Below are 16,093 nucleotides of genomic sequence, written 5' to 3' on the forward strand. Positions count from 1 at the left end.
GCAATTCTTCGACTATCTGGAGGATCTGACTAAATGAATTTCCTCCTAAGCTATTAATTTACAATAACTGAAAAGAGATAATTTATCTCCTACAATGGACTTTCAAATTAAATATAAAAGGAACGTAGGTAGAGAAAATATGCAGAAAATTGGTATTATATCAAAACTGACAAATATCTAAATGATTTTTCTGGTTGCATTCATCAACTGACTGCTAGAGAGAGAAATAACACTCCTCACCCGAATTTATACAAAATTCAGTCCCCCAATGTAAAGCGATATGTAGGTTTTTCTTAGAGATAAAGGACGAAACAATTTGTAAATGAACTTCCATATAAGGCGTCACAGATCAACGAAATTGTGCATTTAAAAATCTGAAGTTAACAAGTCATTTGAAAATAATCAAGGATTATTGCTACTGCCTGTGATATCACCGATTGAGTAAACATTGCTGTCTAGGTGAAAATTTATGGACTGTCTAGGATATTTTTTGCAACGGTTTAATAGGGAAAGATGATGCCACAACTCCAAATGTCCCCAGGCAGTTTAACCTCTTCACTGAATTTCTTTCCTGTTGCTTTTCAATAGGGGGCTGTTTGCTATTTTAGGGCAACCATGGGTAAAGAACTTCACTGAAAAATCCACGGTCACATTACTCATTTGGGGAGACAGATGATCTCTAATCTGTATCTTGGAAGAAGGAAAAAAGGCAACCTTGTTCTTGATCATTTGATGCACAAACTCCGCGAATATTTACGTACACGGGCTGATAAAGCAGGAATTAACGAGAGCTGCAGTTCTATTTTTCTAGGCTTCTGTACAGGCAAACAGTACGCATTTGAAGTCATCAATCGGCTTTTGGCGGACCCCTGCCCTAGTTCATTTTCCTCCTTCTTTTGTTAGATGCTTTTACCTCGACGACTTTAATCAGGATCGGGAAAGGAAAGGGCCGTCTCCGTGGATGGTCGCTTCGCGACCGCTCGGGTCTCGGGACAGAGTATTCTACTTGATCCCCTCCAGACTCAGCACTAAGCACTTGCTCCTCTGGTCCCGCCCCGAGACGCGCGGAGGCGGGGACGGCCAGGAGCTGCCCTCTTCCAACATGGCGCCGCGGGAGGCGGGTCCGCTCTCCGGCTCCCGGGGTTCCGGCGCCGCGCGTTTTGGTTCCGGAGTAACAGTGCCCGCGCCGCTGCCTTCCCCCTCCCGCCGCCGTCTTCCCCCTCCTGCCGCCGCCGGCCCTGCCGCCGCCGTCAAGACGCTGGCCTCGGATGGCCGCAGCTGAGTCGCGCGCCCCGCGCACTTTGGCTGAGGTGGGGCAGAGGACTCGTCCCCGACCTTCCCGGGGACGGTCCGCTCGGCTTTCTTTTGGTCCGGCGGCCCTGGGACTCCTTCCTAACAGCCCCTAACTGAGTCCCCCCAAGTCGGGACCCTCCGCTCCTGTTAAGGAGGAGTGGACACCTGCCGCTGTATCTCCCTAAAACGGGGTCCTCTCTTTGCCGTCCCCTCACACCCACACAGACGGCAGAGAGCTTCACGATCCCGTTTGCCATCTTTTCAACTCCAGAACCTTCTGACCTCCGCTAGTTCCTCCTGGCTTCTGCCCCTTACCCCGTCCACGCTCATCAGGAGACGTCCCTCAACCCCCTACAGCCTGGGCCTGGCCGCGAGCCTGCGGGCTGCTTCCGGACCACCTCCTCTCCTCAACCCTCCACCCGCTCCGTGCTCTGACCCTCTGTCCTCTTGTCACCTCTTGGCGCCCCCCACGTCTAACCAGGGAGGAGGAGGGCCCCCCTACTAGGATGTGAGCCCCTTTAACCTGTAATGCTGTGGCTGCTCCTTGGCCCCTTCCATGCCATGGAGAACCAAGTGCTGGTGATTCGCATCAAGATTCCCAATAGTGGAGCGGTGGACTGGACAGTGCACTCTGGGCCGCAGCTACTCTTCAGGGATGTGCTGGTGAGTGTTAATCTCAGTGTGTCAGTCCTAAAGAGTGGGGGGAGGCATTTGTGGGGTACTGTGATCACTGAATCTTACCCTGGTGGCCTGAGCTAGTGACCATTGCTGGCTTCCATGTGGGAGCAGTTTTATTGCTTCCACAAGCATTGATTAATTGCATGGACTGAAATCTGACAAGTGTTGAGGTCCCTGGGGAAGTAGAGATGAATCAGATTGGACCCCTGCCCTCAAGGAACTCAGCCTGGACTGGGATAAAATTTTTTACACAGAAGCAACCAACTGAGATACAAAAAGCTGAATCTAGAAGAGAGTTTTGTGGAATGTCCCTGGCCAGATTCCAGGTCTTTCTACTGAGTTCTCTAAACTTGGTAACTAGTGGAAAAGAGAAAGAAGACAAGCCTAACCAATCACGTTTTAGCAAACCTAAAGTGTCCTAAGTTTTAAGATAGTATTTTATGTAAAGAAAGAAAGAGAAGTAAAACGAAGAAAAAAATGCAGCCCATTAAACTATGACATGCCATACATTGTACAAAACCCAATTTCAGAGATGTTAAAATAGAGGTGTTATTTCAGAGATGTTAAAATGTACTTTTAAGACTCAGTGAAGCCTTACTTTCATAATAACTATTCAAACTGTATTTCAAATAAAATAGAATGTTAGACTTGGCACTCAGCTTTCTTTATAGTCCAACTCTAACATTCATACATGACTACTGGAAAAACCATAGCTTTGACTAGACGGATGTTTGGAGGCAAAGTAATGTCTCTGCTTTTTAATATTCTCTCTAGGTTGGTCATAGCTTTTCTTCCAAGGAACAAGCGTCCTTTAATTTCATGGCTGTAGTCACCATCTGCAGTGATTTTGGAGCCCAAAAGTATAAAGTCTGTCACTGTTTCCATTGTTTTCTCATCTACTTGCCATGAAGTGATGGGACCAGATGCCGTGATCTTCATTTTTTGAATGTTGAGTTTTAAGCCAGCCTTTTCACTCTCCTCTTTCACTTTCATCAAGAGGCTCTTTAGTTCTTCTTTGCTTTCTGCTGTAAGGGTGGTGTCATTTGCGTATATGAGGTTATTGATATTTCTCCTGGCAGTCTTGATTCTAGCTTCTGCTTCATCCAGCCCAGCATTTCATATAATGTACTCTGCATATAAGTTAAATAAGCAGGGTGACAATATACAGCCTTGACGTACTCCTTTCCCAATCTGAAACCAGCCTGTTATTCCAGGTCCAGTTCTGACTGTTGCTTCCTGACCTCTTCCTTCATGGTAAGGCCCAAGCTCCTCGGCATGGTCCTCTGGATCCGTCTTGATTGTCTTATGCCTGCTTGGCTCCGGCTTCATCTCTCACTACACCCACATGAGCATCCTGTCCTCCAGATAAATAGAATTAACCTTGAGTTCTCCAAGGTGCCCAGGCCATGTCCACTTGGCCTCTTTCCTTAGCTACCTGTCCTTCAGAGTTGAGCTTCACTTTTCCTCTGCTTTGGTCTTGGTCACATGCCCCTCCTCTGTGTGCCCACAACTTTGGCCTGGCAAAGTACATGGGTTTTGTGCTCATTTTGTTGGTCCCCTCCACTAGATGATAAAATTGTAGAGGAGACAGACATCTCTGTTTCTGGTGCTACCTAGGACCCCGAAAGATTTGTTTCTGAGGGAGCCTCAAAGAGGATACACACCATTATGGTTTTGTGGACAGCATACTAGGCTTTGAATCAAGAACTTTGGATTTAACTATAGCTAGGAAAGTCGCTGTTCTTCTCCGAGCCTAAAATTTCTTGCTTATAAATTAGGAGTAATGGTACCTGCCTCAGAGACTTCTAAAGATTGACTGAGATTGTGTCTTTGATGAGAAAGACATAAGATTTCTTTGACTTTACTCATTTGAGACAACAGAAGGTATTCTTTTAAGTAGAATGGTGGTTGTTGTTTGGTCACTCAGTGGGGTCCGACCCTTTGTGAACCCATGGACTGTAGCCCTCCAGGCTCCTCTGTCCGTGGGATTTCCCAGGTAAGAATACTGAAGTGGGTTGGCCTGTCTTCTCCAAGGGATCATCCCGACCCAGGTATTTAACCTACATTTTCTCCTGCACTGGCAGGCGGATTCTTTACCACTGAGCCACCAGTAGAATGAGCCCAAGTAGAATGGTACAGCGGAGAAGGCAATGGCAACCCACTCCAGTACTCTTGCCTGGAAAATCCCATGGATGGAGGAGCCTGGTAGGCTGCAGTCTATGGGGTCGCTAAGAGTCAGACACAACTGAGTGACTTCCCTTTCGCTTTTCACTTTCATGCATTGGAGAAGGAAATGGCAACCCACTCCAGTGTTCTTGCCTGGAGAATCCCAGGGATGGCGGAGCCTGGTGGGCTGCTGTCTGTGGGGTCGCACAGAGTCAGACACGACTGAAGCGACTTAGCAGCAGCAGCAGCGGCAGAATGGTACAGTGTTTGAAACAGACTCTTGAGCCAGGCTGACTGGGTTTAAATTCCAAGCCTTACCATACTCACTCAAGCAAGTGTCTTCTGTATCTCAGTTTCTTCATTGGTAAAAAGAAAACAAAATAGGGTTGGGGGATAAAAGTAGTGCCAACGTCATAGAGTTCTGAGTTCTAGGGCAGTTGATACCTGTAAAGTACTTACAACAACCTAGAGCTTACTAAGTTCCAAGTGTTTTTGTTATAGCAACAGAAGAGACAGGGCCTGGGCATCTCTTAGTTGTACATTGGCTCAAGGATGACTGGCCTAAAAGTACGCCTTGCACAAACAGTTCCATGATTGAGAGCTCTGAGTGCGCGGTGCCTTTACACGTGCTTACTCAGATAAGGTCAGGTAGAGCGTATTATGTTGGGAAGGCCTGATGCAAGGCTTGTGACAGTGGGTGCTGTGCAGTATATCAAGTTATTTGAACTGCAAACTCAAATCTTGCAGGACCTCTGAGCTCTCTTTTCCAGGTTTTCCTTCAGCAAGAAGCCAGCAGTCCACATCAGCATTTTTGGCTGGGAACCTTAAAATTTTAAGCCAAATGAAACCTGCACTGTTCCCCTTCATCTGATATAACTGTCCTCACGTCATTTTTCAAATGAGGACTCATGAAACCCAGATGAGGAAAATGATAAAGCCACATGGCTAGCTTGTGGCAGAACCAGACGCGGAAGCTAGAAGCAGTTTGTAGTGACTGAGTCAGCTGGAGCTGAGGGTGTTTTGGACTCGGAGTCGGTAGTTGAGGGCACCACTCATAGGTCTACCGAATGGCTAGGACTCCCTGGGCAGGTCACGGGCCTCTCTGGTGGCTGTATTCTCCATCTGAAATAGGGACTGGCTGCCGTGTGAAGTAGGCCCAGCTGGTCCTCTCGGGCAGAGGCACATGGGTTATCTGTGTTTCAACTTTCTGTGTTTCATGCCTTTTTTGGCGACACAGTCCCCAGTTTGGGGAAAATTGTGTAGGAGGTCTGGATTAGTGAGTGGTAGGAGAGAACATTCCCCCATTCCTCTGCATCCTCTCTCCCAAGTTCCAGCCCACATTTCCTCTTATCTGTGAAGTGTCTGTCTTATCTGAGCCTGTGATTTCTCCTGCCTTCTAACTTAACAACTGCTATTTGCTAGTTTATGTCTTTTGTTTGGCCCTTTGGAAATGGCAGTCCACTCCACCACTCTTGCCTGGAAAATCCCATGGACGGAGGAGCCTGATAGGCTATAGTCCATGGGGTCGCAAAGAGTCGGATATGACTGGGCGACTTCACTTTCACTTTATCATACTATGCATGCTTGGTTGCTTAGTCGTGTCCGACTCTTTGTGACCCCGGGGACTGTAGCCTGCTAAGCTCCTCTGTCCATGGGATTTCCCAGGCAAGAATGAAAGTGGGTTGCCGTTTCCTTCTCCAGGGGCTCTTTCCTGACCCAGGGGTTGCATTGCAGGCAGAGTCTTTACCAGCTGAGCCATCAGGGAACTGTAAGTGCTCTGAATTGTTAGTCTTTTAGGTTTGTCTTTATTTTTGTGACAGATTGTAATATTCCTGATGCCAAGGAGTAAGTCTTATTCTTCTGGTGCCTACAGTTTTGTTATCTTTGTGCTCCTGGCATGTTGTGGATGCTCCCTTATATTTTTGATTTGCCGTTGGTTTGACTGAAGCGAAGGAGAAGAAAAGGATCAAGAAATGATCACCATCCCATGTGTAAACCCATGTGCTCTTTTGAAACATTCTTTAGGTTGGGTAAAATGTTGAGAATAAGACTGGGTCATTTTGAAATTAATCACTTAAAATACAACTGGAAAATATGCATAAAGTTGGATGTGCCTGCTTAGAAAAGACCAGGAGATAGTGTTTTATTTTCCAACTTTTTACCCCTTTGTCATCACGATAGCTCCACTTTATTTGCATTAACAGAACAAGGTGGCTGGTTATGTTCATGTGATTCTCATGATTCTCTCACGATTCTTGGTTTTTCTTTCTCTGTTTCTCCATGTTAGATGTAAAGTTTGTCTGGCTCCTTGTTTATGTTGATGGGCTAAGGAGGCCATTGCTGCCCAGCAGTGTGTTCAAATAGTTGTTAGAAATTTGTCATTTGATGGGGATCTGCTATTCATAAGTAGGAAGGATCCTAAGTTAGTTTGCTAATTCTGTCGTGTTCACACCTCAAGACTGGTTGTCTGAAAGTAAGCAGTCATAACCTAGGCTTGGAGAGCTGGGAAGGTGGAGAGTGTTTGGCCTTCTCTCCCCACTTTTAAACCAATGCTGGCTGCTGCTGCTGCTGCTGCTGCTGCTGCTGCTGCTGCTAAGTCGCTTCAGTCGTGTCCGACTCTGTGTGACCCCGTAGACGGCAGCCCAGCAGGCTCCCCCATCCCTGGGATTCTCCAGGCAAGAACGCTGGAGTGGGTTGCCATTTCCTTCTCCAATGCATGAAAGCGAAAGCTCAGTCGTGTCTGACTCTTCGCGACCCCATGGACTGCAGCCCACCAGGCTCCTCCGTCCATGGGAGTTTCCAGGCAAGAGTACTGGAGTAGGTTGCCATTGCCTTCTCCGGAAACCAATACTGGCTAGTCCTTGGTAAATGCATAGAAGGATTAAGTGAACCAGAGATCATCCTCCATTAATTGTCAGGTGCTGAAATTTAGGGTTTTGTTATGAGCTAAGATTTGTAACGTTCCAGTCATCAGTGACTGTTTTATTTATTTAACAGACACTAATACTGCACTTAACATGTGCTAGACACTGTTATAAGCGCTTTATAAATATTAACTTATTAGTCTTACAAGGTAGGTACATTATGATCTCACTTTACACAGAAGGAAATGGAGGCCCAGAGAGATCCAGTCAATCAGGGCCTGAAGAGCAGAGCCAAGGTCCAAGCCTAGCAGTTTGGCTCGCCTCCGTACTCTCAGGCTTTGCACTGGTTGCCTGTGTATTCCATAGGAACTCAGCAGTTTTCATTTACCTGTCGATGAAAGTAGGTAGATACTTTCTACCTACAAATATCTAGAAAGAATTTGTTTTCCAATACTAAAATCTTTTACAGATAGTTCCTCAAAAAGTTGTTTCATTTGCTAAGACTAAAGGAAAAAAAATCTCTTGGCTCTAATGAGTGAGGACTGCCTAAGATAGTTCCTTTTGATCAATTTTATATGCACAGATTTACTTAAAGCACACACACACACACACACACACACACGCACACACACAGAATAGAGGCAAGGCTATTATGCAGATTGCCACTGCAGCAAAAGCTTCTAAAGAACTGCCTTTAGAAGGAAGTTGCAGCCACCACACTGCTAAGTGCCCTGCTTGGAAGGGCTGTGGGCGCCCAGCCGGTACCTGGTGCCAGTTGCGGCACAGCCCAGGAGGGACGTTGCAGCAGAGCTCCCCGAGAGCCGTGGAGTGTGTAGACCATTTGGGTTGGACTGGACATCATGGAGGGTCACTTTCCCCAGAGCTGTTTCGAAGGTGTTCTGTACCCTTTTAAATAAACTGTCTCTGTAGGCTATTTTTCAAGTGTTTTTAACTTTACAGGTTCATTTAAACATTGATACCAAGTTATATGCACTTCTTTTGTCATCTAGATTAACTACATAATAGATTAACTCTGCTTTGATGTCATTAAATATGTTTCTCAGTTGCACAGAGTAGAGGCTGATAATTCTTTGTATTAAATGTAGTATTACAGATTTACATCATCATCATGGAAACTTGTTTTTTGAACTCCTCCCATTATGAGTGCAAGGCATGGTTGTTAGTTACATATCAAGAACTACGTTTGTTGAAGATCTATGGTGTATTAGGCTAGTTCATGTTTATTACATTATTTAATACTTTTTACATTACCTCCATAAGCACTGGGCTTCCCAAGTGGTTCAGTGGTAAAGAATCTGCCTGCCAGTGCGGGAGGTGCAGGTGACGTTGGTTTGATCTGTGGGTCAGGAAGATCCCCTGGAGGAAGAAATGGCAACCCACTGCAGTATTCTGGCCTAGAAAATCCCATGAACAGAAGAGCCTGATGGGCTGTAGTGAGTGGGGTTGTAAAGAGTAGGACATGACTTAGTGACTGAGCATGAACACAAGTACCAATAGCATTATAGACCCATATTGGAGGATAATCAAATTCAGGCTCAGAGAGGGTGAGTAATTTGTTCCCAGTCACACAGCTTTTTTAGTGCAGAGCTGAGATTCAGATTCAGGCCAGGCTGACTCCTGAAACCTCTTTTTCTACTAATAGTACATTCCTTCTATAGCTTCCCATAGAAGAAACCTATTTTTTTCTTTTTGGTAAATGCGCAACAGTGTACTTATCTGTGCTATTGAATCCAGGGTAAAAACTTGCATTATTAATACAGAGTGGAAAGGACTTTTTAATGATCCCCTCCCCTAGAAAAGATTTAAACTCTAGAATAGAGATTTAAACTCTGGATCTAGATTGCTGGGCTAAATGTGATTATGTGCTAATGTTTTTATAGTTTATGCCAACATTTCAAAAATCTTTTCCAGGTTCACATATTTCCTCTAGGATTTGCCACATGTTAGCAGTAAAGAAGATGGCTAATTGTGTTTCTTTATTCTTTCTTTGTTTAGGATGTGATAGGCCAGGTTCTGCCTGAAGCAACAACCACAGCATTTGAATGTAAGTCTGGGTTATATACTTTGACTGTTTCTGCAGTAATTTTTCAAAGGGTTTATGGGTTGTGTTACTTTAGAAACTGACAAAAACAGATTATTTATGATCATCATATGGTACATTTAAATATTTATAAATTAATGCAAGTTTAATGATGATACTGAACTGAGTAATATTTTCTTATTTAATCATATCTTGGGTGTATATATTTCTATAATATAGCTTTAATTACCAACATGACCTTTATCTGCTCTTGCTCCTCACTGTAATAATATTGTAGGACAAAATGAAACCTGTAAACTACCTGTAGGCCAATGATTATTGATGAAAAGATTTTAATCCTTTGCTACCTTAAAACAGCAACAGAGTAGAGCAATTAAGGGAATGTTGTGTGGAATAATTCTGCTTTAGTGGGTCTTGGCAAGGCTTTTGGATGGGGACAGCAACACTTCAGGTCTTGAGTCATTCCCCCCAACCCCCCCACCAAACCAATTGGCTTGGGCCTGGGGTGGGGGCAGGGTGTACTAGAACACTGGTTTTGACATAATCCAGGGGGATGTGAAGGGCCGAGTAGGATGAGAGTTTAGTCAGTAGCACAGGGCCTCTGGTGTTGGGGAAGATAAAGAAAGGTTTGTAACTGTGGCCCCATCTTTTATTGAAGATGTGGTGTGCTTTCCCCTGTGGAAAAATGTACAGTTTCTCTACATGATTGTATCTTTTTTATTCTTGTTTTTTAAGCAGATGGTTAATGACAGAGAGTACAAGGTCCTCTCTTTTATTTATGTTCTCTTGGAGACAATTTGACAATACTTACCAAAATATAGAATGTTCAGAACCTTTGTCTGGACAGGTCCACTTTTAGGAAACTGTCCAACAGAAATACCGACACATATGTCGAATGCCCTTCAAACAAAGCATTCATTGTGGAATTTTTTTTTTCTCTTTAATTTTGGCTGCTTTGTAAGGCTTGTGGGATCTCAGTTCCCTGACCAGGAATTGAACTTAGGCCACAGCAGTGAAGCATCAAACCCTAACCACTATGCAACAGGGAATTCCCTGGAATTATTTTTAAAAGCAAAAAATTTAGAGGTAAGCTAAATGCCTAGAATAATTAATTAAGAATTTTAAACACTGACATGAAAATATATTTGGGATATACTGTTAATAGGCAAAATACATATGGTATGATCCCATTTTGATTAAATATAGTATGATCCCATATGTATTCCCTACTTCCACCTCCCAACTTCATGTACATATTGAGACAAAGATCTGAAGACATGCCCTCTGCAGTGCTTTCCAGTCATTTCTCCTGAAAAGCAGACTTGGGGCTGTAGTAGGGGAAGAATTGACTGAATGAACATACTTCCTGCTTTATCTCTTTCTCTATGGCTATTTCAGTATTCTCTATTGAATATTTTTCAACAATATAAGCTACTTGAGTAGAACTCTTGAAATAATTAATAAAGAAGAGTATGGTGTTAACCACACTGAACTTCATATACTACTGAAAAATAGTATGTATATCTGAATACATGTTAGTGTTGCAAGCTCTTCAGACGCCTTGCGGTAACGCCTCAGGGGTGCCAAGGATTTCATGGATGGTCTGGTAATTAACATTTGGGGTACTTAACTGTTGCTAGATGCTGTGTTAAGAGTGTTCCATGGGTTATCTCATTTAATTTAACCTTCACAAGATCCCCATGAAGTACTTTGAAGGACTGTTATTTGCTCTGTGTTACTTGAGGACATCTCCTCTAAGTAACTTAAGTCTCACAGCTAGTAGGTGATAAAGTGGAATTTCTCATGTGTATTTTCTCAGCCACTGTCGAGACTTGTTCTAAGAGTTGTCATAATTTTTGATGTTGTGCATTCTAATTGTTTTTAGGTGAGGCAAAAAAGAATCTCACCTTGCTTTTTCTACTTCTCCCTCTCTGTATCCCTCCAAGTGGCTCTCTGTATCTATGCCTTTTTGGCTTTCAGAGTCAGGGTTCATAGTAGTAATGCTTATTATTTTAGCTATCACTTATTGATGCATGTCAGGAAGCAACAGTTAGAACTGGACATGGAACAACAGACTGGTTCCAAATAGGAAAAGGAGTACGTCAAGGCTGTATGTTGTCACCCTGCTTATTTAACTTATATGCAGAGTACATCATGAGAAACGCTGGGCTGGAAGAAGCACAAGCTGGAATCAAGACTGCCGGGAGAAATATCAATAACCTCAGATATGCAGATGACACCACCCTTATGGCAGAAAGTGAAGAAGAACTAAAGAGCCTCTTGATGAAAGTGAAAGAGGAGAGTGAAAAAGTTGGCTTAAAGCTCAACATTCAGAAAACGAAGATCATGGCATCTGGTCGCAACACTTCATGGCAAACAGATGGGGAAACAGTGGAAACAGTGTCAGACTTTATTTTTGGGGGGGCTCCAAAATCACTGCAGATGGTGACTGCAGCCATGAAATTAAAAGACGCTTACTCCTTGGAAGGAAAGATATGACCAACCTAGATAGCGTATTCAAAAGCAGAGACATTACTTTGCCAACCAAGATCTGTCTAGTCAAGGCTATGGTTTTTCCAGTAGTCATGTATGGATGTGAGAGCTGGACTATAAAGAAAAGTGAAAGTGAAGTCGCTCAGTTGTGTCCGACTCTTTGTGACCCCATGGATTGTATTCTACCAGGCTCCTCCCTCCATTGGATTCTCCAGGCAAGAGTACTGAAGTGGGTTGCCATTTTCCTTCCCCAGGGGATCTTCCTGACCCATGGATCGAACCTGGGTCTCCTGCATTCCAGGCAGATGCTTTAACCTCTGAGCCACCAGGGACTCCAAGAAAGCTGAGCACCAAAGAATTGATGCTTTTGAACTGTGATGTTGGAGAAGACTCTTGAGAGTCCCTTGGACTGCAAGGAGATCCAACCAGTCCATCCTAAAGGAGATAAGTGCTGAGTGTTCATTGGAAAGACTGATGTTGAAGCTGAAACTCCAATACTTTGGCCACCGAATGTGAAGAGCTGACTCATCTGAAAAGACCCTGATGCTGGGAAAGATTAAGGGCGGGAGGAGAAGGGGATGACAGAGGATAAGATGGTTGGATGGCCTCACCGACTCAATGGGCATGAGTTTGGGTAAACTCCGGGATTGGTGATGGATAGGGAGGCCAGGTGTGCTGCAGTCCATGAGGTCAGAAAGAGTTGGACACGATTGAGTGACTGAATTGAACTGAACTAATTGATGGGCTACTATGTGCCAGACAGTGTTCTTGATGATGTACCTGGATTGTTGCTAATCTTTGCAATAATTGTGTAAGGTAGGAAAATTACACTTGTGAGGAAACTGAAACTCAGAGACATAAAGAGATTGTTGAAGGTGATCAGCTAGGAAGTGGTAGAGTCCATATGTAAATACAGTTCTGTTTTGAGCATGAAACTTGCAGCCTTTGTAACCAAGTATGTTGAAAGCCTGTGAAGGGTGTTAAGTGTGGTTTATGAGTGTGATGGAACAGTAAGATCCATCTTGAATAAGTAAAACTTTGATCAAAGAAATATTTATGGTAATATATTTAACACTGAAAAGTATACTTAACACTAACGAAAGAAATGTTTAAATTTCTAGGTTTAACTTCTTAGTGATCTTTACTTTTTTCCCCCCACAACAAGGGCAGTGGCTCTAAATCCATCACCTTCTGGACCAATTTTAGGTGGCAAGAATAAGAACAAAAGTACACAAAGTAATGATAGTTCTTCATTTCATTGTGTTCAGATCGTTGTGGACTTTCCATCATAGACTTAAAATCCTACGCAGGCTTTTTTCATCAGTGTTCTAGTGTGACCTTATTTTCTGTACCAAAGATCCATACTAATGAATGAAATTTATGTGCAAAAAATACTGATGGTTGGAAAGATGTAGTTTATATGCTAATTTGCTGAAATGTTAGAGCTCTTTCAGTAGTTTATGGTATGACGGAACAAATCTTGAATAAATAAAACTTTAAGATGTTTATGGTAATATATTTAAGGCTGCTAAGTGCGGTGGTTTAGTTACTAATTTGTGTCCAACTCTTTGGGACCCATGGGCTGTAGCCTGTCAGGCTCCTTTGTCCATGGGATTTCCCAGGCAAGAAGCCTGGAATGGGTTGCCAGTTCCTTCTCCAGGGGATCTTCCCGACACAGGGATCAAACCTAGGTCTCCTGCATTGCAGGTGGTTTCCTGCATTGCAGGCAGATTCTTTACCAACTGAGCCAAAAGGAAGCCCTGCAAAGTATACCCAACACTAAGCTCTACAAAAGAGGGGGTGTTATATTTACTGATGTAATTAAGTGACAAGAGAAAGGACAATGTCAAATTTCTGTTCTATATAAAAGAAGAGAAAAAGAGTAAGTGGGAAAGAGGGGAAGGGTTAAGGTTCTCTTACTGGAAGTTCAGTTCTGAGAAATGCCATCTTGTTGGTGAAACCTCCAGTCCCCACAGGTGTGGTGCATCTCTCTGGGCACTTCACCGGAGCAGGTGACCTATTGGGCCTGCCCTCCCATTGGCTGTTGCCTGCTTCCCATCCTCCCTAGATTTTGATGGCTTGGTGACAGGGGCCACGTTTTATTTCACTCTGGCTCTCTTCTTAGTACAGTGGGCCCTGTATATCCACAGGTTCCACATCTGCCAATTGTATGACACCATTTTCTGTAAGAGACTTGATGGTCCACGGATTTTGGTATCCTGTTCCTGATGGAGCAGGAGGGATGTGGTTCTGGAACTAATGCTCTATGCATACTGAGGAACAAGTATACTTTGTGCCTTGTAGAAACACCCTTGTTGAATAAGATGGAATGTTATATATGTCCATATTCAAAAGAGAATTGTAAAATGCATGTAACCTAAAGTTAAGTAAAAAATTTGCTTTTTTTTTTTGGATTATTTGCGCAGTTATTCAGCCATGGGATATAACTGGTTGGTGGTGGACAATTCAGGATCCAAAATCAAATTCCCACACTTGTCCTGAGAGGGCAGAGGGTCTGTAAGTGGTTATATTCTTCGTGATTTCTGTTCCTGGGGGTAGTGTTTCCAAGGGGACTTAGGGGTGAATGAGGGGAAGGAGTCCCATTCGTGCCAGACTTACCTTTTGGACCAATGGCCTCAAACCTCTTTTTCTTTTTACCACTTTTAGGTGAAAGTACTATTTTTCAATATATAGTGTCTAGTTTTTTGTTTTTTTAAGTTAAGAAGATGATCTTAAAAAAATTTCAGTCAGTATCAAAATAAAGCGCAAAGTCTCCATCCCCAATTCCCTAGTTAACAGTTTCTTCTGTATCCTTCCAGATATTTCCTCATATATAATATATACAATATTGCAGCTAGTTGCCCCTGCCATTACTTAATAGTATATATTGGGTCTCTTTCTAATGTACTGCTGCTGCTACTGCTAAGTCGCTTCAGTCGTGTCCGACTCTGGGTGACCCCATAGACAGCAGCCCACCAGGCTTCTCCGTCCCTGGGATTCTCCAGGCAAGAACTCTGGAGTGGGTTGTCATTTCCTTCTCCGATGCATGAAAGTGAAAGTGAAAGTGAAGTCGCTCAGTCGTGTCCGACCTCAGCGACCCCATGGACTGCAGCCTTCCAGGCTCCTCTGTCCATGGGATTTCCCAGGCAAGAGTACTGGAGCGGGATGCCATTGCCTTCTCTGCTTTCTAATGTAAGTGTATATAAATCAGCTTCATTCTTTTGGATACTCTTGTGGCTGTAACTTATTTAACCTGTTGGTGGACCAGTTTTAAGTTTAAGACTTTATCAGTTTTTTTAGTAGCATTAGAAAAAAAAAATGCTGCGGTCAACAGCATTGTCTCTTACGACTTTCCACGGTGTAGAAATGGATTTGGAACTACTGAAACAAAGAGTACCGTATTTTATGTTTTAATAGCTATTTCCATGTTGTTCTTTAGAAGGTAGAGCCAATTTGCACTCCCACCAGCAGTGTTCAAGAATGCCCATTTCTCTCTACCCTCACCAAGTCAACTTTAGTTGATATCAATTTGATATGTGAAAAAGATTATTATATTATAATTTTATTCTGTATTTCTTCAGTTATAAATGAGCTTAGGCATCTTTTCATTTATATTTTGGTCATTTGTATTTAATTTTTGTGAACTATTTATCACCTTTGCCCATTTTTCTGTTTAGGTTATTTGTGTTTTTCTAGTTGACTGAAGAGTTTTCCAATATTAAGAAAATTGCTCCTTTGTCTTAGATATTATATTTTTGTTTCATTTATTACTTTTGTTTCAGCTTGTTTTGGTCTTTTCGTCTCTCTTTTTTTTATCCCATGGAGAAGTTTAAAATTTTTGCATGGTCTGGTTTGTCATATTTTGACTTCTGGATTTATGTCATGCTTCAAAAGGTCTTCCACATTCCAAGATGTTGGAGAAACATTAATTCAGATTCTTTTTTCTTCCTACTTTAATGGGGTTAAATACACACTTTTAGGTGTGTGCATAAATATGTATGTTAGTATGTGTATTCATGTGGGTTCTTTTTCTGTAATAAAACAACATGTATTGTATTACAAAGGCAGAGGATTTTAAAAAAAAATTTTGTACCATCTTCAGTTTATTTTGGTGCAAGGAGTCAGGCAGAGATCCAGCTTTATTTTTCAAGAAGACAGACAGTTGATTCCATGCTGGTTATTGAATAATTTGTCTTTCCCCAGATATGAGAACACTTCTGAGATGAAGCTAAATTCCATAACCATAAAACATCTTGTATGTTTGCGTGTGTGGGCCCTATGTATGCTATAGGAGCTTGACATTCATATAGGTCCAAAGATCCCTGCTGATTTTCACGTTGTCATTAAAAGATTAATGAGTACACCAACACATGAGGTGAGAACAGTCAGCTGTGCCCGCTAAGGAGTTTCCTGTGCATATTGTTACATGTGTTCCTCTCTCTGGATTTTCTCTAGACAAGTTACTAGTATAAAATTACAGGTGGGCTGGTGTTGCTGGACAGTAAAAATCTTACCGTTGACTTGATAGATGCATTTT

General features: G+C 42.8%; 1 protein-coding gene across 15 annotated transcripts in view; it reads left to right on the forward strand.

Moving 5' to 3' along the window:
* Window positions 1-1,211: 1,211 nt before the first annotated feature.
* The window catches only part of MAP2K5 (mitogen-activated protein kinase kinase 5), a 263,833-nt gene continuing 248,951 nt past the window's right edge, over window positions 1,212-16,093 (forward strand). For 13 of the 15 annotated variants that reach the window (XM_042252077.1, XM_027971522.2, XM_042252078.1 and 10 more), the window contains exons 1-2: window positions 1,212-1,956; window positions 9,018-9,066. In XM_042252077.1, coding sequence (XP_042108011.1) covers window positions 1,822-1,956; window positions 9,018-9,066 — 184 coding nt within the window. In that variant the 5' untranslated portion in view covers window positions 1,212-1,821. Of the gene's footprint in view, window positions 1,957-3,185; window positions 3,226-9,017; window positions 9,067-16,093 lie in introns of all 15 variants that reach the window. The other 2 variants (XM_042252082.2, XM_027971523.2) reach the window with 1 other exon arrangement.

This window comes from Ovis aries, chromosome 7 (genome assembly GCF_016772045.2).
Source record: "Ovis aries strain OAR_USU_Benz2616 breed Rambouillet chromosome 7, ARS-UI_Ramb_v3.0, whole genome shotgun sequence".
In the NCBI taxonomy this organism is placed as follows: domain Eukaryota; kingdom Metazoa; phylum Chordata; class Mammalia; order Artiodactyla; family Bovidae; genus Ovis; species Ovis aries.